Below are 26,107 nucleotides of genomic sequence, written 5' to 3' on the forward strand. Positions count from 1 at the left end.
TTCTAGCAAATTGTTGAACGAGACTAAAACAGAGCAGCCAGATAGATGCTTTCCCGTCCTGATGTCGGACAGAGCGAGTCGACAGTTTTCACTCTTGCATGAACCACTGATCACTGAAACACCTTTTAATAACCACGACTTCATTAATAATTAATTATTTTGAATTTAATCAGTGAAATTAAGGAATTTACTTTAATATTGTGGCCTTTATTAAAGCCCTTTATTGAGTCCACATACCATGACTGTATTTTTGACTGATGTATCATTGAGTCGCTTCAACTTTTAAAGTTGATTTTATGCAAGATTTGACAAAAAGTGATCAAGTCAGTAAAGATGGGCCACAAAAAACAAAGTACATCAACATGGAAGCGACTCTGAGTGTCTTTGATGCTCGAACCTCCAGGTTTCTGAGATCAGGCTTCTCGGTCACACATCACAGATCAGTGTTGGCAGACAACACATCGGCTTGGTCCAGCAAAACTAAGCCAAACAAAACTACGACTACCTTTACATGGAAAGCTGCAAAAACATTTCCCACTTGACCTGAGGATGAGTGAGACACACATCCCCAACTGACATCTTTATTTTTTAGCTTGTTAGTGAAAAACTGATTCAAGTCAAATGAATCCATCCAAACAAAAAGGAATGAACGACTCATATTGTGTAAGCTTTAAATACAAAAAGAATAACAAAAGAAAAAAATTACATGACCCACGAAAATTACAAAATACATCCTCCCCTCAAAATTTTGTGTGACCACTGCAAAGTGGACAGATGGTCGTGGGAGATAATTCCACAGTGGCCTCTAATGTGGCAGAAACAAACCCCACTCTACACTATACATTTCCATCGTTACACACAAGGGTGATTGCCACATGCAGCATATGCAAAAAGACACACCCATGTCTCCATTCATGAATTTCTCTTTGTTCCGCCTCCCAAAATGTAAAGTTCACACTGTACAGATAGTAGTTCACATTACACGCACCTCTTGCTCAAGCCCAGAGTTCCCAGTTTGCCACACACGCATGTTGCACCCACACGGTTGCATAGTATTTGGGAGGCGCACAAATCTAAAAATAATATTCTAAGAATCTGGATTACAAAAGTGTGAATCAGCCACAAATCCCTCAGAGTAGTAAATCAGAGACAATATGTACCCTTTCGCCTTGTGCAATGATGCTGCAAGATCAGCTAATCTGAAACAGCAATGCCCGTGATCGTCTGAGACTCAGCACAGAGAAGGAAACAAAGGCTAAAAAAAGGCAGAAACTCTGAGAGAAGAAAGGAGAAAGCAAACACTCTGATCTGCTGAAAGACTTAAGAGGAAGTTAACTGCAGAAACGAAGACGATGGGAAGAGAGAGAGAGAGAGAGAGACGGGGAGATTGGTTGAAGCAACCAGCCAGCAAGAGTGAGCGTCTCTGAAAGTGGATATGAAGGCGGATGAGCCACGCCAACCTCCTCTGACTGCATTAACGAAACCTAATGGAACGGCTGGCTCCGAGAGGCCTCGTCATCCATTATCTGACTGTTGCCCTGCGCAACCGAAGAGGCTCAGGGTCTGGGTGGCTGCAACTCAGCTGTCATACACCATTTTCTCCTTTTTCCTGTCTTATTTCCACTGGTCCTAATGAAAATGACCAATAGTCAATTGCCTGTTACATAAAGAAAACAGGGTATTATTGCATCCACCAGGCCACAAATCACTGTAAATCAGCAGGAGGAGAAAAGAGAAGGATGGCCTGTTTTCTACATGTAGTAGAACCACGAGGTCTTTATAGTCAAATATATGATGTCACAGTAAACGCGGCACCTATGGCACGGCCCTGCCAGCACTGGTGGTTATTAAGTGTTTTATTTTAGATTCAGGTGCTCTGTGAATCCTGGTATTTGTTTAATCTTATTAATTTATGTTCGTAAGATTTCATGTTACTGATTTATTTATCTGTTTTCAACCGAGTTTGTGTGTTTGTTTGGTTTAAGCTTTTATTCATTAAGACACAAATTTAATTTTTTATTCTCTGAACTATTTTAAATTTTTATATAATTGTTCTAATTCATAACTTACTTGTTTTGTGATACCATATTTATTTAAAGGAGCTACTCTGCCCTGTTAAAATTATTTAGTTGTTGGTTGTATTTAAAAAGTTTTTACTTTCGTTTTTATTTGCTTAGGAAGTCCCTGCAATTAAAATCTTTTTTCCTGGTCAAGAAGACAAAGCGTTGCACATTATACAATCAATTATTACATAAACACCAAAAAGATTTAAAAAAAACAAACAGATAACAAAATACAAAATATAATATTACGAGACGTCTTTATCAGAGCTGTGAACTGAAGCATGTAGCTTCAGCTTGTTCTGAAGGTTATTCCATGATCATTTGTTATAATTAATAATGAAATATTATTAAAGAAATTGGAGATATTTAAAATAAGTGAAAGCATTCAGAAATTACTGAACAATCGGGCAACAATTTGTGAAGATGGGAGAAGAGAAATGTGAATATTTAGAGATTGTGGGTGGCGTCCCACAGGGGTCCATGTTGGGGCCAAAGGCATTTATTATGCACATAAATGATTTATGTTAAGTGTCTGATTTGCCAACAATACAAATATCTTGGATCTGATTAGAATTTACAGCAACCTTTGAATTCGTTCACCTCAGAGATTAATAAAATATTTTATGGTTTGAAAAAAATAAGTCAGCGTTAAATCGGAATAAGACAAAAATGCTGCTATAGAAAAACATAGTGTCAACGTAGAACGTGAATTTATTTAGTCAGAAGTGGGACATGTTAACGAGCAAAGCACGTAATAAATGAGAAACATTCCTTACTGGTGCTTCTGCTTTATAACTACTTTATGACTGCTGTTTGAAATGTTGTAAAAGTGAGAAAAACAGCTGTGAACTGCTGATATTGTTGGATTTGTTGAACACACTAATTTTCTGTTCTCACAGTCAAAAACTGTAAAATTCAAAACAACACAAAAGAAAAAAATTAAGTAAAAACGAAGCTTGGAAACAAACGTTAAACAGCTGAATAGAAATACAATGATATTATTGTTACCAGGTAAGGAGACGCACAGGTGTCCAATCAGGTTCGTTTGTGAACTGCATGTTGAATACATGTGTGTGTATAGACTTGTGTATGCTTATGTATGCATACGTGAGCTGCTTAGTTCATAATTCATGTGCTGCTCCTTTTCAACAATGTAAATTTTCTGCCTATTTTTTATTACATGTTCAAAGTCAAGCGATCAATCGATCAGTCAAAGAGGAGCCGTCTAATGTGAGGCCAATCACAGCAGCAGTCTGTGAGCGTTTGCAGGGCTAAGAAGGGCGTCTCTTTATGCTTCCTGACAGCCAAGAAACCAGCCAAAGTACACAGTGATGACTGGACAACTAGTTTGACATGAAAAATAAAGACGTGTGATGCACAGTTAGACAATATGTGTAAATGATTTCACCATAATCAAGAATATTTAGGATTAACGCCTGTACAAGTGTATTCCTCTGTGGTACATTAGAAGAAGGCCGTATTTCCATAATAAAACTCAGTCTAAGTGCTCAATATGCAGACTAACGAGAAGTCCCTCCTCAGTTAAGCCTCCTCTTGGTGTATAAAGAAGGTAATGTGATTATGCATTGAATATATATATATATTGAATAAAGTTGGGTTGTAGACAGTGTGACTGCACATATCAGTAAGACTAATATAGGAAGATGGACTTTAGCTACTCTTAAAGGTCCATGAGGCTCACAACGGGCTGTCATATCATGGACCTCTGCACCTATTCTCACATTTATCCATCGGATGGGATCTTGTTGTTTTCCAGGCTTCTGCTCATTAACAAGGGGATTACAGCCGTTGGTGTTTTAAGGGTTGAATGTACCCAGACGAGCTGCTCCGAGGGTTTAGTCAGACAGACCACCATTGTGCCGTAATAGTGGTGTCTGTGTGGGGAACTCTGGCCTGAGAGCGCTCCCCCTTACAGTGTATCTTTGGCATTCTGCAGTGCTGACCTTGTCGTTGTGACCATGTGGTGAGAAAATGACAGCATCCTCTGAGAATGGGACGGGGGGGCTGCTACGTACACAGGCATGCTACACAGAAGTTGCTTACTTACAGCTCGGTAGATAATCTTTCGTTAATCCACCGTACTTACCCCGACACACACACTGACTGCATCTTTTGTGTGGTTTCACAGAGAAAGTGTTTCTCTGTGGCTCGGGGTCGGGAGCAGGGGCCAGACTGATTCAGGACATTCCCAGGAGCACTGGAAGGAAATGAGGACACTGAGCAGTTCATGCAGGGTGTGTTGGGCTGTTGTTGTATCACTCAGGCTTCAGTAGAGGAAAATGATTATTATTATTTTTTAAGTTTTTGCCAAGGCGACATCAAGAGAAAAACGTGACCGCACACATTTCTGTGCGCCAGTGTGTCGGGTGACCGCGCGATAACAGAATGTTATGAATTTTGAGCGATTGGACTCATGTGATGCAGCTGCTGCCATGCCGCTCACGCTCCAGCCACACAAGAACATCACTTTCCTCCACGAACAATTCTCCTTTTCTACTTTTGTCTACAGCAGTTTGTTTTCCTTCAAGCAGGCGGCGGGCCGTGTTAGCGGATCTCCAGATGATCATTTCTCAATAATGCGAAATCATTACAATGAGAGTTTCAACATCCACACTAAATTGGTTTTGTGCTTTGTTTGCTGCCTGCCCTCTCACCAGCCTGGGCATGGATTACTCATACAACAGGAAATAATGACGCCAAGGTCCATTAAGTGGGATGGCAGGACATCATATCAGCATTAATCTCCCACTTAGCAGAGAAGCCCCGGGAGAAAAGGAGAGAGCGATGGAGGGGAGATGAGAGAGGGAGAATATAGCCTTTCCCTATTGGACTGGGGCCTTTAATTTTTATTGTTTTTGTTTTTTTAATTATATAAAACTTCATTAGAAATATCGTTTTGATTTGTCAAATCTGCACCCAAACACGAACACCAATGATTTAATACTCAACATGCAGAGACTTTTGAATCGAACTTTAGTCAAAATAGACAATTCGATTTGACTGGATGCCTTTATTTGATATAAATATTATAAAATGTTCGTTACTGCTGTGCATAATCGAATCATAGAATCTGTTTGCAAAGAGAAACAATACACGATCAGGCGTCACTCTGAGGGAAATCAGGGGGAGGGTAATTATTAGCAGTCTGTAAGATCCTGTGAACAGCAGGTTGTTAATGAATTAAATAAATGTATTATACCTTCCTGTGAAGTAACAAAAAAAAAGCTTGCTAAAATATTTATTTCGTTTACATGTTTTTCTTTTTTTTGGGGGGTCCTCAGAGGAAGTCTTCTGGTTTTCCATAAAACTGGACAAATACTCCAATAATGTAGGCCTCACTATAACTATACACATCTGAGCTTGTTTGTAGGCATGAACACCTCAGGAGAAATAGTTGAAATACTCTATAAACACTATATAAGAACTAGTCCATTTACCATTTACCATTTACTCAAATTAGTCATAAATGGTAAATGGCCTGTATTTATATAGCGCTTTACTTAGTCCCTATGGACCCCAAAGCGCTTCACACTACATTCAGTGGTCCACCCATCCACACACACATATTCACACACTGGTGATGGCAGCTACATTGTAGCCACAGCTGCCCTGTGGCGCACTGACAGAGGCGAAAAGTCATACAAAATCTATAAAATGAATTTCCAGTCAAATTTGACTTACAGTTCATTGCAAAATTCTTGAGCTACCCCATATTTTTTAATACTTTGGTAGAAAAATGGGAAAAAGCTGCAGAAATGTATTGCTTGCGTATACTAAAATACAGTATATAAGGCTTCTTGAAGGACATTCAAAGCGCTTCTTTGGATGTTGGCTGCCTTTAGTTCTGTTCTCTGTCAAGATGATCCCAGACTTTGGGTTCATTACTCCGTAAGTTCTGTGACCACGGACATCAGTGGCTCAGGAAGTAGCACTGGTCCTCTAAAAGGTCAGTGATTTGATTCTCCAGTCTGCATATCAAAGGATGGGAAATCATTTTAATATATCAAACATAAATAAATTATAACCCTGTGTTGCTTCCATCTGAGTATGTGTGCGAATGTTAGCCTTTGTATGAATGTGTGTGAATGGGTGAATGAGACTTGTAGTAAAAAATGCTTCGAGTGCTCAGTTCACAGGTCCATTTACCATTTCTGACGGGACTTCAGTGAAGAGTGTCAAATGAATGAGCAGATGCATCATTCAGGTCCTGTATCAGGTCTTGGTTGGATTTCTTTTTTCCATTTCAAAGACATGACTTTCATTTCTTCTGCAAATAGTTTTTAGGCCCACTCCTTCTTTTCTTCTCCATTTGTACAGTTTTCATGGCTGTTTTTTAAGGAAACACTGCACACAATGCTGAGGTATGCCAAGTTGTCAGCTAAAAGGTCTTTGGGAATGACTTTGTTGATACAAAAATACAATTTTATGTCAGTCAAACTGTCTTTGGCCTTTTTTTGTGGATTCAACGAAAGAAATGGAAACAAATGATTTGAAGTGCTTAAAGATACAATTTAAAGTCGGCTCTTTGCTAAGTTTTGTGTTATGTGTAGACACAACACTGATTCTCGAGTTAGTGCTTTTGTATGTTCAGTATGATCACGCAGGGATTCTTCTGGTTTCCATGGTGCATAGCGCCATCTGGTGGCAGTAAATAATTTACAGTTCTTCCGTTATGGTTGTCCTACACGATCCCTGAAAGACCCATAATTTAACTCAGTTTAAAATAAGAAATTATCGATTGACTATTGTAAATAAAAAATAACATGTCTCGTATTGTTTACTGGGCACTTTAGCAAATCGGTTTAATGAAAAAACAAAAAACAGCGGCGTCAGACTCGTCGGTTTCCCGTCCAGAGGTCGTCCAACTGCCCGCCTGATCAGAAGTGGCTTCGGTTGCGGTTGGCTGGCTGTCAGTCTGTGGGAGCGGTGACAGCTCAACGGGTCGTTTTATCTTTAGCTTTGTGCCCAATACAGTCGCCACAATGTTTGAGGAAGCCAGCGAGGTGTTCGATAACATGTTTAAATCTTCGTTTCCCCTCACCTTCATCGTCTTCATCCCGGCGGTGCTGATCCTGGTGTCTCCGCTCCCGGCCGAGGCGTCGCACGAGTTCACGGTGTACCGCATGCAGCAGTACGACCTACAGGGACAGCCGTACGGTAAGGTGGCTGCTTCTTTAGCCTGCTTGTCACAAAAAAGCAGACGTCCCTGCGTGAAGTTGGTGAGACTGGGCTCAGTGTCCGACACCAGTTAGCCTTGCTGTCATACACAGTAAGCGCCCGATTTCCTGAAGCGGAGTTTCAATGACAACAGGCTGCTAATGTAGCTTAGCATAAGCTAGCTCATTTCCCCATGGCCCAAGCAGGAGCCAGGCTCCTTTAAATAATGCAACCAGAGCTCAGAGCTGAAGACGTATCCTCTTTTAGTACGTTTAATGATTTTAACTTAAATGTGAGAGGCGCAAAACCCTGGCAGGCCGTTGCTCCTCAAATTGATAACTAGCTGGATGAGTGAATGACCTGTAGGGCTGTATAACATGTACACTGAAGAGTGACTGAGGAGATGAAGGCTGTCTTAAAGGGATTCCTCTGTCTAGTATCTGTGGCAGAAATAAGTAAATAGCAGCTGTCAGCCTTGACAAATAGTTCACCACTCCAAGGTCTGTGCCAAGCAGCTTTTTTCACCCTCAGCATCCCTGTGTTGAAAGATTAGTTTCAGGTCTCACTCAGTGCTGCTCCAAACCTTGTGTCTTGTGTCCTCAGGTACCAGGAATGCCATCCTGAACACGGAGGCCCGTACTGTGGAGGCAGAGGTGCTAAGTCGTCGCTGTGTAATCATGCGGCTGGCGGACTTCTCCTATGACAAGTACCAGAAAGCCCTGCGCCAGTCAGCGGGGGCTGTGGTCATCATCCTGCCAAGGAACATGTCTGCTATGCCGCAAGACATAGTGCAGGTAGCGTGCCAGTCTGTGACACCACAATCCACTATCGCATGCTTCTTCATTTTCAGTTCAGTGCTGTGTTGGTTTCCACGGTGGGTTTAGTATATAGTGAAGTCAGAGGTTATTTCTATAGCACATTTTAAACAAGTTGACCCAATTGCTCCACAGGTTATGCAAAATATACACTCTGCATGAGGTTCAGCGCACGTTCCTTTGACTGTTTCCAGGTTGATTGTTCTTTCATATTAAAGGTACTGTGTTAGGTTTGAATCCAGTCAAGGCCACACGATCAGACTTCAAAGGCTGAAGTTTTGGGATTGCGTTTGCACCGTAGCACCTTTTGGCCCATCATTCTTTTTAATTTAGTGAAGCTGTGGTTTTGCTGGCCAGAGTGCTTTTGTTTCAATCAGGGCAGGTCGCAGTCACATTTATGACAAGCCCGTCTGATTTGTCTATTATTGGCTTATTTTAGTAACTCTGGTGTTTGTTTTTACATAATCGTCGGCCATTTTTAAAATGAAAATTCACTAAAGCAAAGAGAAATATATAAGCCTACCCTGTCCTAATAAAAGCTCTGCTACCATTGAGTGAGTCATCACTGATTTCGTTAGTGTGCGCTATAATTTATTGCATTACAACAGCAGGTAAGCTACTTTGTGCTCACAGCTTTAGTTTATATTTATAATTTGCAGAAGATATGACCAAGTAAGGCATCAGGTCTTGAGAGAAAAATGTGCTCTTGATGGTTGTATTAAGACATTTCAGAACGTGTGGCTTACACGTTTACATCGCAGGAAGGCACAAATGCAGACACACCCAGTGTTGACATTTTTTATGCATAGTATATTTTTTCCCTTTCTGCTGCTAATAGTCTGCACAGAGATAAAACTAAAGCATAATTTTACAGCAGTAAGTGCCATGCTCAAGGGCACCTCAGTTGTGATAGGAACAGGAAGGCAGTTGTTTTTTTGACAGCACCACCTCTTTGAGCTGTTTTTGACGGGTTTCTTTGCACCATATAAGCCTGAGCGTGTGCTGTGTTCCTGTGTTCATGCTCTACATCTTGTGACTAATTAAACCTCCCACTTCACGCGTGGGAATCTCCTGGAAAAGGAGGGACTTATAGTAGTAGTAGGCATTTGATGTGTTATGTTAAACTAATTAACATGTCTGGTGAATTGTTATCTGCACAGATTTTTGTTACACAACTCTGTAAATGTGTAAAGCAGTTTGCTGCTTCCGCCCATCATTTGTTCTTCTCGGCGCTGGCAGAGATGAAGCGGTTGAGTCACATTTCCTTCCCTTTTATTAACTCTGCTGTCCTCGACCGTGTCTCCCGGTAGCAGTTCATGGAGTTGGAGCCTGAGATGTTGGCTACTGAGACCATCGTCCCCGTCTACTTCGCCATGGAGGATGACGAGCTGCTGTCTATCTACACACAGACCCTGACCTCCTCATCCTCACAGGGCTCCTTATCAGCGGCCGAAGGTAGAGAACCTGCTGATGATCTGCACTGTGTATGATTTTAAACGTCACGTTTTAGATTTTTATAATGTTTTTTGTGCTTTCTCTAGTCCTGCTGCACACGGCCACAGCCAACGGCTTTCAGATGGTGACCAGTGGAGCTCAGAGCAAAGCCGTCAGTGACTGGGCCATCACCAGTTTAGAGGTGAGCCACATTACAAACTGATTGGATGTTCATTTATCTTTTCTGATTTCATCCTTGTGTTGTTCCTTGCCAGACTTCGGCGGTGGATAATGCTCCTGCTTTACAGCCATATGTTAACCATACTTACCTCTGTAACAACTGATCCATGAGATAATTGCCAGAGTGTTTACTGCGCCTTATGACAAATATATGCATTTTAACTTGCTTTATGTTTTAGTTTGTTGCTCACAGTTAGTTTATATAAAAATATATATTTGGGGAGGTTGGGGTTTAAAAAAGTCACGTTGATGTAGAAGTCTAAAAAGCTCATGTAGCAGATATGACACCATTACTAGAGGTGGGAACATCCCATAATACACTATTGTTTTTTATATTTTGTTATGCTGAATATTGCAATAACATATATGTGAGTTATCAGCTTTTTTCAACTGCAAACGATGTGCTTAAAGGTAAACTTTATCAATAACTTTTATCTTACTGGATAAAACAAATAACTCAAAAATTATTTATGCAAAATGAGATCATCGAGCACACAAACGCTGTCATTAAATCCGCCCATAACTGAAATCAGTTTGCGATCGAGTACGGTCATTCGATTTGTTTCTGATCATCACAAAGACAGAAATGCAGAAAGTTTCCAGATCCATGTTTAACTGTTACATTTGCACCCAGCAACGTTCCTCTGTGGTGCATGAGGTGGGTCCTCTTGTCCTTGTGTTTTAATTCATAAAATATTTAATGTCCCCTGTGTAAATACAATATTACCACACAAAATACTGCAATACTTTGGTGTATCGTGTTTTCCCCCCCACCTCTAATATTTAGATTGCAGGGACCTCCAGTGTAAGATTACAGTTTCCATGTTTGCTACGTGTGTGTTACTTCCAGTAACACTTCCACCACATGGTCAGTTGTCATTGTTGTCATTGCTGTTGTATCTTAGTCACTATTGTAAACTCTGTGTAGGATACCTGCATGTTCATGTCAGGTAGATGTAAAGTATTAGGTGGCTCCACAGTGTCGCCGTTTACACGCTTGTTTGACAAATGTCGCTCCCGGGAGAAGAGACGGATCCCTTTGGCAGTCCTTTGTGAATAAGGAAAAGTAGCTTCATGTATGTTAGAATATTACAGCCTTTTTGGAAGATTTTTTTTTTGTCCACAGCCAAAGCAGTACGGTGGTTGCAACTATGTTTTACATAATGAAGGGTCACAGTTTTGTTTGGATCGTTTCTCTGAGAGCTTTTGAAGGCGTTTTCGTCCTACGGTGAACACGAGGAAAATCAACTGAGTGAAATGAAACGCGGTTTAATTTACTCATTGGGAACATGGTGCTCGATTCTACTCATTGGTCTCTTAAATGTTGCCAAGGCGAGTTGTGTTAATTAGTATTTTTGTTTTCATAAAAAACACTAATACATAACAAAAACCTATTCAGAGGATTTTCTCTCTGCTTTGAGCTGGAACCTGCTGCTGCCTGAAGCTCTGACTGTTGGTTTAGTGTTTTGTGTGCGACTTCTGAATATGTGGGTGGGCTTAAACTCCTGAACGAGGAACAGTCGAGCAGGTCAAAAGCTGTGGATTTACTCAGCAGGGATTACTCTGACTCAGTGTTTCTGGATGGGAAATAATTCAAAGAGTTCTTACAATAAACTGCAGTTTTAAACTGCTTGGCGCTGTTTGACTTTAGGTACTTGTGTGTAGAGCTGTGCAATATGACCAAAACCTCATCTCCCGATATCAGACATCTATCGTCCGATAACCATATAAATCACAAAAATGTAATATTTTCTGTAAATTCTGTGAATCTCGGGCAGCTCGACTTGCGTGAAGTGTTTCCAGCTGCGCGTCGTGTAGCTGGAGTTTTAACCGATGCTGAAACTTTACATTTTTAGACATAAGTTGTAACGGCGCCGTTTTCTTTGTGAGTATTTATTACACGGCGTGCTGCGGGGAGAAGCCTGTTCTAACGTTTGAGTCTAAGCTTTATTTTTTAGCACCTGGCGGCTCTTTTTTACTTCTCATCCGTAAATAATCTGCTCTTTCACGTGATTCAGTTTATTTTGAAAAGTCTCAACAGGATCTTGAGCTTTATTGTGAAAGGTTTATGTGGAACATAAACAAGCGGATACGCGATGGCGTTACCGTCGTTGTTGCTAATGACAACGCATAAAAACAGGCGCTTGTCTGTCCGTAGTGTTGTTATATTAAATATAAGAGAAAGAGAGAAGTTTAATAAATTAATATAAACACTACAGTGACATCAGAACCATGAACAAATATTGCTGTAAACAGTTTATTTTGTGACACCACGAAACAAACGACAGCGTAAAATGAAACGACAGATGTTTTTATATCGTCATCATATACATGGTTATATCGACCAGCCCTACTCCTGTGTAAATAGGTGATGATGAAGAAGAATAACTGTAACACTGTTAAAAACTGCTAAAACACATGATCATATCTTTTGCTCTCAGCACATTAATTTGCCAAAATAGACTGAACGCAATGAACAAAGTCATTGATTTTGACTGTTAGCATAAATAAATATTCTAATAAAAACACTTTGATTAAAGGCTGCATGTGTTTTAGTCATTACATTTTTTTCTGGTTCTGCCAGAGGTTTCTTCCTGTTTTTCCTGCCGCTGTTGCCAGGTGTTGGCGCATAAGTGGTCATGTGATTGCTGGACTGTTGTTGAGAAACAACACTCTAAATTAATAAAATATTTATAAAATAATAAAATAAATACGTATAAATAAAATTGAATTGTTTACTTTTAAACATGTAAATATAAATAAAAGAATACAGAACAAAAAACATAAATGAATAAATAACAATTCATGTTATTTAAAATTTACACGCTCAAAATGAATCTGAAGGCTTTGTCATCTGTCCTGCACAGTTCACAAGAATCTCTCCTCCTCCGAGAGTGGTCGTCAGATTTTAATGAAACAACAAGATTAGTTTGTCCTTGACTCTTAGTCTGTAAAGTCGGGACACTGATGGGAGCAAGACTTTACATTAGAGTAACCTTTGAACTGTATCAGACGAGCGCGTTGATGTTGTGATGTCCAAATGGACAGAAGCTGTGTTTGCCTGAGAGTTTCATGGACTATCTCAGTACCACAAACTCACCCCTTTGTTAAAAGAAAGAAAAATATTAGTTGTTTATGATCTTGAACAGAATGACTGCAGTTAGTGTGTACTCATATTTAATGAAACCTCTGTAGGGGATGCTTATCTCTGAACTCGCTTTACTCTAATTGGAGATAATTTATGTGAATTTCAGGAGCACATGTCACTCCATCCTCTGCTCTCTTTTAATAAATGTAGGCGCGGCCCTGCTGGTGAAAGGTGAAGATTAGAGCTGATGCAGCCTTTAAGTACATTATATTGACTAAAAACAGTCATTTTGAGCTTTGTGTTAAAAAAGCGCTTCAGTCTGACTGCAGAGGATCAGCAGATTAGCAGAAGAGTGGAATTAACTGAACACAGTGAGATTGTTTTCTGTTCCTCTTTTATTCTCAGCGTGATATAACGGCTGAATCTGTTTGCTCACAGGGCCGTCTGGCTGGAGTTGGAGGAGAGGACCTCCCCACCATCGTGGTGGTGGCTCATTACGACTCCTTTGGTGTTGCTCCGGTATGCTTCTTTTTTCCTAACTCGGTCATCACTGACAACTTGGACACAGTCAGGGGGTTTGTCAGGAAATATCTCCAGGATTTGCTGAAGTAGGAGCGGTTATATTTGTGGAGAGCTGGTCAAAAAAGAGAAAATAGGGCAGCAAAGTAATCAGCCTGTGCTCTGTTGTGTAGTGGCTGTCATACGGAGCAGACTCAAACGGCAGTGGAGTGTCCATGTTACTGGAACTGGCCCGACTCTTCTCCAAACTCTACACCTACAAGAGGACGCACGCTGCGTGAGTAACAACGATCACGTTACGATTCTTTCTGATCATTTGTGCCTCAGGTAGCACCGTGGTGCGATGTCTTTAAGCTAGACGTCGCGCTGAAGGTCTGTTCTGCCCCTGCGTTCACAAACGCATGGACTCGAGTGACATTCGTAATCCATACGGTTTAATATGATGTCAGCTATAACAGCTTCCGCTCTTCTGGGAAAGCCTTCCACGGGGTTTAAGAGTTTTGTCAAGAATCCCCCAAACTGTTCTTTCAGAAGCATTTTTGTGAGGTCAGACACTGATGTTGGCTCCGCTCTAATTCATCCCAAAGGTGTTCTGTCGGGTTGAGGTCAGGACTCCACGCTCGCTCATCCGTGTCTTTGTGCACTGGTGTGCAGTCATGTTGGAACAGGAAGGGGTCGTCCCCGAACTGTTTCCACAAAGTTGGGAGCATGAAATGGTCCAAAATATGCTGAAGCATTAAGAATTCCTTTCACAGGAACTTCTCACATCTTACATAAAGGGCGAGCCCTTTTCCCTTCTCCCACTCCAGAGAACAAGTGTCCGCTGCTCCAGAGTCCAGCGGTGCTTTGCTTCACGCCAACACTTTGCATTGTGCTTGGTGATGAAAAGTAAGATGATTGAGCTGCGTCACTTCTGTCTGCCGTTTATTTACTTTGTGGCAAAATGTCGAGGAAAAGTGCCGAGTTTTATCTGGAGCTTGTACCACTGATATTAATCTTTAATAACTGTCAAAATTGAGAGGAAACCAAAACCACTGCTGTACAATGCTCTCTGCCGGCTTAGTTGAATTGGTCACATGACTGCATCAAATGACTAAAATGCTTTTGAAAGCCTCCGTTTACGCTGTCCACACCGCGACGCGAAACCGGCGCTTTCCAATTTATCCACTTTGAAGAGCGTTTTCAAAAAACGCCGTCTCAGTGTGGCTGGAAGGCCAAAACGGAGAGAAGAAGACGGGTTTTCAAACAAAAACGTGTCAGTGTGGACGTCTGCGCTCTATGATTGTCGTTCCAAATCACTTCTGCTTCACTTCAGCTGTCTCGGTGCAACGCTGGAGTTCACTGAGATCCTTTCACACGTTTGTAGGAGCGGTCGGCACGACTTTATACACCTGTGGCCATGAAAGTGATGTGAACGCCTGAGTCCAGTGGCTTGGATGGGTCAGTGAATACATCTGCAGCAAAGTGTATATGAGAAAACAGACGTAGCATTGATCGCTGACCTCAGTAGTTCATGTGAACATAAGCCAGAGTCTGTTTGTTACGTCTGTCTCATTTGTTATGGTCAGGCTGCTTCTTGAGGACTGTATTGAATTATCTTTGCACTCGGCTGAGATAACGAGCACATCTGAGCGTGTTAAACACTCAGAGTGGTCACTAATATCCTGATATGGTGTGTCTGAAAGTACTTAACAGCAGAGGAAGTGAAAGAAATCACTTGTTAAAGACTGTGAAAGTGGACTTTACCATAAGTGCAGCGTTGGCACTGCTGTAGGCCTTATATAAGATGGATGCAGTAAGTGATGGCATCCGTCAATGGTTTTTAATTGGAGCTGAACTGAAGCCTAGAGATTGGCTTCATCATCATTTTTTCCCTGCTGGAGCCAAGTGCGATCAGATATGGGAAGCTGTGTTATTACACAACAACCAAATCAAAACGGTGTGACTGCAGGGCTGCGCTTAGCTCCAACTAAACTCCATCAGATGCTTATTTACAGTAAAAGAGATGTGCTGAGCATCTCTCTTCAGCTGATTGGGTAATGCCTCCTCAAAGTAATTTACACAAACACAGTATAGATTTGAATTTAAGGACCCTCCTGACATCACTGTAGTCAGTCCAAGCCACATATACTGTCAGTCTAATTTTATTCCTATTCATGGATATTATGGAAACGAGGGTGACACATGACTGGTAATCTGTGTTGTCTTGTTTTATTGAAAATCTGTGAATTTCTCTGTTATTTTGACCATTTGTTGAACGACCACAAGCACTCAGGAGATTTAGATTTGATCGATTGTTATTTCTATAGCCCCGAATCACAACAACAGCTGCCTCACGGCGCTTCATAACAATCAAATTACCCACTCTGAACAATCACAATGGAAAAGAAACAGGAAGAAACCTTCGGCACAGGCTCAGGGAGAGACGTTCAGACATGCAGTGGAGGAGAGATTGATTTAGTTTGTTCGTTGTTATTTGTGCTTCTTCCACTTTAGCCTCAATTTCAAGTTGTGGTCGTTGCACTTTAGATAAAACTCGTTGGACATTTGCGTCATTTTAGAAAAACCTTGTTTTTTATTTTCCGTAGGCGCCATAATTACAGGCTGCATCATTTAAACACCACATTCTGTTGCTGACCATGTGTTTACAACCACAGTGATGGCTGCTTCCAGCCGGATAAGACTCAAAGCTTAAAAGTGTGCTTAGAAGACACCGCCCACACCATCACATCACCACCAATCACACAAAGCAGGGCAGATCCATTCTTTCATGTCACATCAGCTTGAAGCATTTTAGACATTCCCCTCTGGGCTCCCATCTCTGATTGGATTGATTTGTTGCCATGTGATTGGCTGTTTAGATGTTTGCAGTGAGTGCATATACCAATATTGCAGAAACCTCTCATGTGTGAATCGTGCTGTGTTCAGGTACAACCTGCTGTTCTTTCTGTCCGGCGGAGGAAAGTTTAACTACCAGGGCACCAAACGCTGGCTGGAGGACAACTTAGACCACACAGGTATCGTTCAGCAGTCTCACACAAACCCTGCAGCATTCATGCATCCATAATCCACATTTCAACAGCAAGTTAATAAAAACATATTTTATAATTATTGAATGTAGTTTGTAGTATTTTTAGTAGTAATGTGTTTAAAAGCTGGTTACATCTGTTGTCTCTTCTTCCCGTCAGACTCCAGTCTGCTGCAGGATAACGTAGCCTTTGTGTTGTGTCTGGATACTTTGGGGAACGGAGACTCTCTGCACCTCCATGTGTCCAAACCTCCCAAAGAGGGAACCCCTCAGTATTCCCTGCTGAAAGAGCTGGAGGCGGTAAGAAGTCACAGACTCCATGAGTCTTGGAGCAGCTTAGACGGATCACCAGAGGTTACATTCTTCTGTCTTCCTCCCAGGTGGTTGCGAGTCAGTATCCAGAGGTCAAGTTCTCCATGGTCCACAAGAAAATCAACCTGGCTGACGACATGCTGGCGTGGGAGCACGAACGTTTTGGGATCCGCCGCCTGCCCGCCTTCACTCTGTCCCACCTGCCCTCGCACCGGCTGGCTCAGCGCTCCAGCATCATGGACGTGCGGTCAGTGTCCCCCTCCTCTCGCCACGGAGCGGGAGAGCCCCCTGCTGGGTGGGTCCATTACTGCAGTTTCTTGAATCACCAAAAAATAGTGTTTCCATTCCAGCTGCCGGTCATGAGCTGTGGTCAGGTTCTTGTTTTGTTGATGTTTTTGCTCAGGAAGGTTGTGACTGAAATGGTCGTTATGATGAGATGGTCATGTTCTTTAAACTGCCGTTAACATCGATGCACCGTCTACATAACCTGTATTTCTTTTTTGTTTTTACTCCATTTGCTTTATTTGATGATATTTTCCACCAAGATTCAGGAAAATCTTAGCAAAGGCATCATCTAGATGGTCTTTTTTACTCTGCAGACAGGCAGGACTTTTCCATGCTGTCAATAATGTTTATGATGTTTAATCTAAACGAGGTTGTAAGGAGTCAGGAGAGTCGTTTCCTCTCCTGTAGCCGTCGATTTGTCTTTTCTCTGTGAGCGAGCGTCTTCTCAGACTTCCTACGTCTCAGCCTGTCTGTGTGTGAAAACAGACGCTCTGTGATCAGCTCCCTGGTTTCTGCTCTTCGCCTCGGACGACTTCCTGTCGTCTAACTGTCTGCAAACTCGTATTTGTGTCTTACAGGCCTCACGTAGATGTGAAGAAGCTCAGCAGGAACACCAAGCTGGTAGCAGAGGCTCTGGCGAGGGTCGTCTACAACCTCACAGAAAAGGTCTAAACAGCAATTTTTAAAAAGGTTTAAACCGATGAAGATTGTAGGCACTGTGATGCTAATGTGACCTGTTTCTTTAAACTTAAAGGCAGCACCTGGAGACCTGCAGATTTTCACTGAGCAGATGGTACGTCACCTGTCTGTCCTGTTACATCATCATCCGAGTCGCACGCCTCCCTGGAACCTGATTCATTTTATTTTCCTAAAACATACACAGTGCAGCAGATAACTTGATTGTTAGTTCTGAATCTGGATTCGTTACATCTTCAGTCTCTCAGCGATCACAGGTGTTGAGCTCACGTGTCTTTTGTAATATGGTCGGTCTCCTACCAGCAGGTGCAGGACGAGCAGCTGTCAGCCGTGGTGGACTGGCTCACGGCGCAGCCCAGAGCTGCTCAGCTGGTGGACAAAGACAGCACCGTGGTGTCCACCCTGGAGTATCACCTGGGACGCTACCTCAAGGATGTCAAAAGACACTACGTCAAAGCTGACAAGAGGTAAAAAAAAAAAGGAAAAAATCCACACCTGGAGCGATGGGGGGGAGGTTTATTTGATGTATTTCGTAGGTTTTGATCTGTGTCCTCGTCAGCATGTCAGCTCTTCATTCTCTCCTCTTCAGGGATCCAGAGTTTGTGTTTTATGACCAGCTGAAGCAGACGATGAATGCTTACAGGTACGGCTTCAGGGAGCTGGTTTTCTCTGCACAGAGGGGCTTTAAGGCTCCTCGTACCTCTGCAGCTCACAGCTGTGATGTCATAATTATTTTGAAACTTTGGTGCATATGAGATCAAATTCATAAATAAAACATGATGTAGTAACGCTCTCTGCCCCATGTTAAACTGTTCTTTCTCCTCACTCAGAGTGAAGCCCGCCATCTTTGACCTGCTGCTGGCTGTCTGCATCGCAGCCTACCTGGGGATGGTGTATTTGGCTATCCAGGTAAGTGTCACTTTATTCATGATGGCATCGTTTCGACTCATTAGGGGACACTTAACTCTCACATCAGATCCAGGGAACCAAATACTCCAGTCGGGTAATTCACTGAGCACAAAATGATGTAACGAACATCAGCGGAGACGAAAATTAAATTAACCATAAGGGCTTGATCTGATTCACAGTCACAGTTTAGAATCACAGGCTGAATCAGGATGTTGCTGTTTGCACTCCTGACAGTCTGGAGATGAGACGGTGAACGCGTTCAGATTTGGATCACTGCTGTGGTGCTGTTTGGTGGATTTGAACACAGTGTTGCGTAATGTCCTAAAACGACTGCGTGGGCCCGTCAGTGTCTTTGTCATCCAGGACCTGCAGAGACGCTCTGGGCGCTGTACCCACGTGAGGCCCAACAGCTGGTCTTTCATCCTGGTACCCAGCGGGTTACAAATATGCTCCCCCAGTTATACTGGATTGTGTTGCAGGTGGAATAGAGTTCACCACAGCAGAGACTTTCACATCTCTCACATTTACTCTGTGTGAACGGCTGGTGAAGAAAACGGCGTCCTCCTGTGGCCCCGTCCAGCTCCTCTCATGTTCCCTGGTGTCTCCTCCACACTCTGAGGATCTCTGTTAATTTTCTGTCAAGGCCTCTTTTTGTATAGGACACACCATCTTATTCTTTCGCCTTTTTAAAAGCAAACACTAACAGTGTTAACAAAGAGATCAGGCCTAGATTAACAGATTTATTGCACTTCTCAACAACGCAGCGCCATCTGGTGGCAGACTGCTGCATAACCTTCAGAATACAACAACTTAGCGGCTTTAAGCATCAATTGAAATGGAAAACAATTAGTCAGGTACCGACTACAAGAGCAGCTAGATTAGCCCCAAGGCCAACTTCAGAATACCCTAACCCAGCGGTCTCCAACCTTTTTTGCGCCACGTACCCCGAGGCCCGGGGGTTGGGGACCGCTGCCCTAACCCACACCTCACCAGGTGTAGTCAGTCGGGCAGTACCTGAAGACGAGTCCACTGCGGAGCTGCAGAGGTCTACAGAGTGTGTTGGGCTCGTGAGACTAACCCTGTTTCTTTTGTCTCTTTGCAGAACTTTGGAGTCCTGTACAGTGTTGTCCGTAGAATCACTCAACCCAAGGCCAAGGCCCACTAAGGCGTGCAGCAGCGTTTACTGCCCCGGACCCTACTGTACCCTTTTTCCTCAAATTCAATAAACTCTAGCCAATAAGACACTGAGGCTGGACCGAGCTGCTGTTTTCACGATGGTTTCCAAACCAGCAGAATCACTTCCGTTTCCTTCGTCCCTCATGCACAAACAATGATGTCAGATCCTGTCTTGCTGCCAACTTTGACCCGTTTGGTCTCATGGACCAGAATAATCAGGAATCATTTCAGTCTCCACAGATGTCTCTGTCATTCATTCAGCGTGGTCACTCATGTTGTTTTTAACCTCTAATGACGGGGGTTAATGTCACAGGTCATGATGAGATTGGTTGAGATGTCACGTGGCTGCACCGATCGCTCCCCGTCCCTCTTCTCGGCGTACTTCACGAGCCAAACGTCGTGACGTCACGTGTTGTCTCAGGCAGCTAGAGGGAGAAGCTGACCGCACAGTTTATCCCAGAATTTCCTTTTGTCAGGAGGGCTGATCACCAGGGAGTCTCACTAAATATAACGCTCGCACGATCAGCCGCTGACGGTTCGCTGTCTGAAATCGTCTAGTGTTGTGTCGAGAGCGACTGGAGCGTTTCCTTTGAGTGAAACCCTCAAACACGAGTACTGTTTACGGACATGACGTCGATCTGTCTAAATGAAATGTGAAGTAGTCTTTAGAGCGTATCTCCATGCCTTTAATACAAACCCCGTCACATCATTAATGTAGTTGTGCAGTGATAGTTTTCACTTTGGCGTTTCTGTTTGCTTTTCGTGCCATTTGTTCGTTTCCTGTGACGTGTCGTCTTTGTCTGATTTGCCTTTTTTTAAATCTCCAAACTGATTTAGAGAAACGGTCACGCTGGTGGCACCAGCTGCTCGGAGAGCTTGTTTCAAAATGTCACATGGAGCCATGTTTTGTTTTTCTTCCTTATCTAATCAATAAAATGAGCCCCTCCCCTTTCCTAATCAGTAGATGGGACCTTTTGCTGACTTGCAAAAATATGATTTGACCAAATCAGATATTTTTAAATCCTTGCCCTCGTCTTTGCTTTGGGTGAAAAGTGTTAATTTGCTTTTTAAAAAAATGTATTTTCTGTTACCACATGACCTGTGACCCCTCCCCCTCCCAATCAGCAGACCCGTGGAGGGGGAATTGACTGTGTGGTAAATATGAGTTATAATTTATTAAATGGCTTTGTTTTTGTTTCGTGCACTGAATCTGCTTCATCTGCAACACTTGATCTTTGCAATGAAAGTGAAAACGGTTGTGATTAAAAATAAATGACACATGAAAAACACTCAAATCGTTCTTTACCCACATGTTTTATTTCATGAGAAAAAAGAAACGATAACATTGGCTGAATGGTATTAAAATCGTATTACAAAAAAGCAAGTATGAGGTTTGTTTTTATCAAGTAGTCGTGTTTCAGAAAGTGGCCAGATTCAGTTCAACCTCGGGGGTCATTTGTACATCTTTGTGCATCAAGGGTCCAAAACAAGTTAAAACACATTTGAAATTAAGAGATTTAATTATTCATCCTTCAGTTGCTAAATGCACCTTTTAATTTTGATCTACTGATGAACAATAAAAAGAATATTAATAAATTACAGTGCAAATACCTGCAGGGCTTTTTCTGGCCCTGTCGCTCTGTTAGCGCTCCTCTTTGCTCCCACAGACACTCGCCTCATCAGCTCGGGTGGAAATTTTGGCACAATCAAATCATGACAAAGCTTTGGGTCAAAAACTTTGAGGCAGTCTCTGAAAGTTTGTTTCTGCCACTGAATTTCTTATTTCATCTTTTTGCAATTGAAATTTTGATTAACTCTACTTGCCTTTGTTTGTCAGTGGTGGAAAAAAAGCTTCCATGTTGACCAGAAACAATCTGAACGCCATTTTTGTTGTTTGTTTATTGGACGAGGACGAAGCTGAGGTGCCGAGATCAACGTGTAATAATCCGCTTACTGCAGCCTCTTAAATAAGGTGACTTCTCAAAGATGCCGTTACACCGATGAGTCTGTGGAAAGTTCCCTTTGTGTCGTCACTCCCTAAAACATTTTTAGTAACTGCGAACCAGCCAACATACCTGAACAACAAAAACACCTGATTGGACCTCATCAGTAAGGTCGCCCTGTCAGTTATGAAGCTTTGGCGACTGTATGCATACAGGGACCAAATACATCCTCATTTTACTTTCCAACACCTGCAACAGGAGGTCCTGTGAGTCCTTCATTCATCATCACTCCCCTAAACATAAGGGAGTGGGGGTGATGAGGTGAGAGCGCACAGCGGGCTCTGCTGCTAACGTCTCGGTCCTGTTTATGCACTTTAACATCGCGCCCCGATGTTCTTAGTGTGCGCTGATGGGGAGTGATGAGGTCAAGTTCACACGACCTCAGCTGTAAGCCAGTGTTGACAGGATGGTTTTAGTCAACTCTGAGCCGGGGGTGGGCGATGTGGGTGAAATCTGTCATAATGATCATTTTTAATATTCATAATTTGTACTTGCTGATTAAAAACACAATGAGGTTCTGAAGGACAGTAACCAGGGTGGAAGCAGTTAGCACATTGGCTAGTGTTACGCATAACCATACTGCCCACCCCACGAACAGTTACTTGTACAGACATCAGCGCAGTTGTACGACACGGTGGGAGAGACGTTTCTGAGAGCGCCACGTCAGGCTTTAGGGGGCGAGTCACACCCGATCCAGGACGTGGATTTTTGAGGGTTTACTGCAGACTTCATTCTGAGCTCATCGGCAAACTACGGATAGTCTCGCCTCACAGCAACATGTCGGATCAACCGTGTCACCTACAGTACAGATGTGTCACCACTACAGTAAAACGAGTGCAGCATTCAGATTAAATGGAAGAGGTCGGAGACTAGATCCAGATGTTTGCCACGTAGATGGACAAGCCCCCCGCCCCCGGTCCCTGAAAATATCCGACCTGGGCTGTCAGATCACGATCAGCGACTCACACGCAGCAGGAAAAACAACAACACATCTGAAATACAAACTGCTCTCTCTCAGGAAAAATAACAGCAGCAAATTAAAATAAATCAATGCAGATAATCTGCACCAACAGATACTAAGGAAAAGGAAATAAGTTAGCTCTAACCCCCCCCAAACACAATGCGAGCAGCGTGGAAGACACACAAAGCAAAGCGGATCGTCTCGTAGGGACAGACGACATCTGCAGCCTGCTCCAGCAGCACAAGCATGCTGTTCATCCAAACAAGCGCTTGAATTTGATCGAGAAGGTGGAGAAACTGAAATATCCCTTATTTTCTACAGCGGCCGTTCCCACTAAAGTGCGAGCTGGAAACCAGCGAGGGAAAACCGAGGGAACAGTTCCCTTTCACTCGAGTTCAAGTTATTAATATGCTCAAATTAGAAATCATAGAAAAATCTTCCCTTAGGCTGGGGGAAACGTTTCTGGGATATTTGTGTTCGGTGGCCTCGCTGCGCCAAAAACACAGAAAACAAACAGATCGCTTTTAGGACGAGTTAGTAAAAACTTCATGATTACACAGCTGTAGGATGTTTCGTGATCATTTCATAGCAGTTCCAAAATCATTCCGATGTCATGCATTTCTGAATTCCATAATCTGCACATACATAACGTTTTGTTTTTCATCGTTCAGTCTTTCCATGATTATTATTGGCTCCTTTTTTTAGCCGCCACCACCTGAAATCTTTTGATTCTGAAACCCAGTCAATCAAGTCCAGCTATTTGCTGTCATTAAACCAGCTTGTACGCCTTCATGTCAGCGACAGATGCTCTGCGACACACACACACACACACACGAGAACAAATAATTTAAAAAACAAAGCAAATGAACTTTCCGTACAGGAATGACAGGTGGATATTCCTAATGCCTGCGATGGTCAGTACAAGAGAAACAAAAGATTAAAAAACATCCACTTTACACACACACACACACACACACACACACACACACACACAGCCTGGTTTTTTGAAATCAAGCTAATTGAAAGCAGGCAGCCAGAGCCGCCTGGTCCCAGCCACCGACTTGTGCGATGATATGAAAATCAATACATGTGGTGAAGCGGCCATAAGGCCAGGCAGCCTTTCTCACACCACCGTGCCATGTTTGTTTTTTACCCTTCCTCCTCATATCATAGGTCAGAGAGGACGGGCGGAAGCGATTCATTAGGAATTACTAAATATCTAAATGTCTACAGAACCATTTACTGGCCAAAAGCTTCCTCGCCTGGGCGCTGCGGTGCTGCGCACGGTGCTGTACGCCCCGCACAACTGTACGCGACAATCACAGTCCAGCTCTCATTCAAACTGCTCGTTTCTACTGAATCTGTCAAATGTAAAGTTAACAAGAGTAAGACAAAAAGTCGGCTGAAATAACATTCACAGTGCTCCAATTAAACCAATCTGGAAACAAAATGACAGCGATGATTTGAAATGTTCTAAAAACAAATACAGAGAGTAAAAAGTCATCAGACGCGATGTTTCCCTTTCAAGATGCTCTTCCTTTAAAACATGCTCCACGCTGAAGGAGGGCGTCTTTGTCTTGCATGTACCAGCAGCCTAGTGCCAGGTGGTGGCGACGGAGGGCCTGTTATAAATGCTTCTCCTTTGTGATCCCGTTCTGCACGTGTTTCCTGGAAAGAAAGCCAGATGGGAGAGAAAGGAGTGAGAATCCTGAGGTGATCAGCAGAAGTGAGACATCAGCAGACACGGGGCATATCAGAAGTGTTCAAGGCCAGGCAGATAAGGACCAAACAGCACGTCCGGGGCTTTCTTACACGAACTCATTTGCCTTTGGGACAGGAGCGCACATCTGATAACTCAGCCTACCTGAGTTAGTATTCAAAATGAGGCTAGTTTTAGACACAGCACAGCAGGGATGCGCAAGCAGCCCCTCAGATAACGACATGAACCTATAACCTCAGCCAAAAGTACACTTTGCTTTATGTCAGCACTTCTTAGTTTAAAGCTCACTGCTGCAAATACAGATTACACAGGATTCACAGAGAAACAGCTTGTGACTATCATATCATGTGGTGACTTTTGATGTAAGCTAACTGCTTCCACAGGTTATGAAAGTGCATTTCTTCTGCTTAACCAGCTGTTGGTGGGACTGTGGAGCTCTGCAGGCAAATATGTATTACAGCATGTAGCAAATCAAGTTTACACAGCGGCACCCAGGTGAAAACAGAGGTTTTAAATTCTGTCACGGGCTGTGAAAGGGATTTTAAAATGTAATATTTCAGTTATAAACAAATGTAATTTGAGGTACCAGAACTTTTTCTGTAACTTTACACATTGGTCATGTAGAAAAACTGAGACTACTGTTGAAACTGAACTTCTTTTTCTTATCTTGAGAACATGTTTAGCTAAATGTCTTTACACTGACAGAAAGCGGAGTGTCACTGCTCCAGCATCCGGTCTCCCACAATGTCAAATTAATTTACTATCTCTGCATTAAAGCTTCCTCTTTGTCTAAGCAGCTGTACAATGTAGCCTACAAAGGCTTAAATATACAGCATCACATCTTACCTTAATGCTAGCAGTGCTACGTTAAACGCTAATTGTAGTGTCAGCTTGCTGACATGCTAAATTAGCTAAACATTAGCATGCTAAGATTAACGCAATCATACATGCTGTTTGCAATGGATCATTAGCATCAAGCTAATAGACGCTATGCAGACCGACAGAACCACCTTTACCAGCATTAACGTGAAGTAATGGGAAGGAACTTTGACCTTAATTCTTTTCTTTCCTTAATTATTTCCAGTCAACTGCATGTAGGAGAGGAACACAGCTTTCAGCGTGGCAGTCTTTCTATTGGCCAGTAGGGGGCGATCTCCTGAGCATTGTCTATTAAGTCTACCAGAAAATGATCCTACATCTTACTTGATTGACCTTGTAGTCTCAAGTCTTCCTTAGTATAACATTATTCTTTGTTCCCACTTAAAGTGGAACAGCAGGAAATTCTTTAGGGCACGGCTACTTAGAGCCACAACAATTTAAGCGTCCAGTGTCCTCAGTTTGTCTCACAGCTTAGCACATTGCTGCCTCCCACTGGTGTTGTACATCAGTGCAGTGTTTGGCATCCCACTGAGTGGGTAGCATTCTGTGTTTGTGTCCCATCAAACAGCATTATAAAGGGAAATCTGTCTAATGTCCAGTTTCCCAAATTCTCCTTTGACCCAGTCACACGGGAACCCACGAGCACATGCAGTGCAGGCTCCAGGAACCCACTGAGTTTCTCTGCTAGCTCCAATCCACTCGCCAGCCTGAATGTCCCGGCGTTAGCCTTGTAAATGTGATGTCATCTTTCTGAGGCCACGTTTACCTGATGCTTCGATGTTGTATAGCTTTCTGCTGTCT

General features: G+C 42.7%; 2 protein-coding genes across 5 annotated transcripts in view; one reads left to right on the forward strand and one right to left on the reverse strand.

The window, feature by feature from the left end:
* The first annotated feature begins 6,882 nt into the window (after positions 1-6,882).
* On the forward strand, positions 6,883-24,327 carry ncln (nicalin). Of its 4 annotated transcripts, none has more exons than XM_005746806.2 (15): positions 6,883-7,241; positions 7,845-8,035; positions 9,370-9,511; positions 9,598-9,692; positions 13,257-13,337; positions 13,511-13,614; positions 16,266-16,354; positions 16,526-16,665; positions 16,746-16,972; positions 17,541-17,628; positions 17,717-17,755; positions 17,962-18,125; positions 18,248-18,301; positions 18,489-18,567; positions 19,670-24,327. In XM_005746806.2, exons 1-15 carry the CDS (start codon positions 7,067-7,069, stop codon positions 19,730-19,732), a joined length of 1,731 nt encoding a protein of 576 aa, XP_005746863.1. In that variant the 5' UTR covers positions 6,883-7,066; the 3' UTR covers positions 19,733-24,327. The 4 variants fall into 4 exon arrangements, with proteins under 4 accessions (XP_005746863.1, XP_005746864.1, XP_005746861.1 ...); XM_005746807.2 differs by having other exon boundaries at positions 6,885-7,241; positions 9,367-9,511; positions 16,746-16,924; positions 19,670-24,326; XM_005746804.2 differs by having other exon boundaries at positions 6,886-7,241; positions 9,367-9,511; positions 19,670-24,326.
* Positions 21,041-26,107, reverse strand: part of cers1 (ceramide synthase 1) — a 32,142-nt gene continuing 27,075 nt past the window's right edge. The window contains exon 7 of the mRNA XM_005746803.1: positions 21,041-24,375. Within this exon, the coding sequence (XP_005746860.1) occupies positions 24,333-24,375 (43 nt within the window). The 3' untranslated portion in view covers positions 21,041-24,332. The remainder of the gene's footprint in view (positions 24,376-26,107) is intronic.

The sequence above is a fragment of the Pundamilia nyererei genome, unplaced genomic scaffold (assembly GCF_000239375.1).
Source record: "Pundamilia nyererei isolate P.nyererei 1_Seehausen unplaced genomic scaffold, PunNye1.0 scaffold00183, whole genome shotgun sequence".
In the NCBI taxonomy this organism is placed as follows: Eukaryota; Metazoa; Chordata; class Actinopteri; order Cichliformes; family Cichlidae; genus Pundamilia; species Pundamilia nyererei.

Bases quoted from the DNA above. Each gene is read 5' to 3' on its own strand.
- ncln (XM_005746804.2), top strand. From the start codon at position 7,067: ATGTTTGAGGAAGCCAGCGAGGTGTTCGATAACATGTTTAAATCTTCG. The intron at 13,338-13,510 runs GTATGCTTCTTT...TCTGTTGTGTAG, and splicing joins ACTCCTTTGGTGTTGCTCCG to TGGCTGTCATACGGAGCAGA. The intron at 18,302-18,488 runs GTACGGCTTCAG...CTCCTCACTCAG, and splicing joins CAGACGATGAATGCTTACAG to AGTGAAGCCCGCCATCTTTG.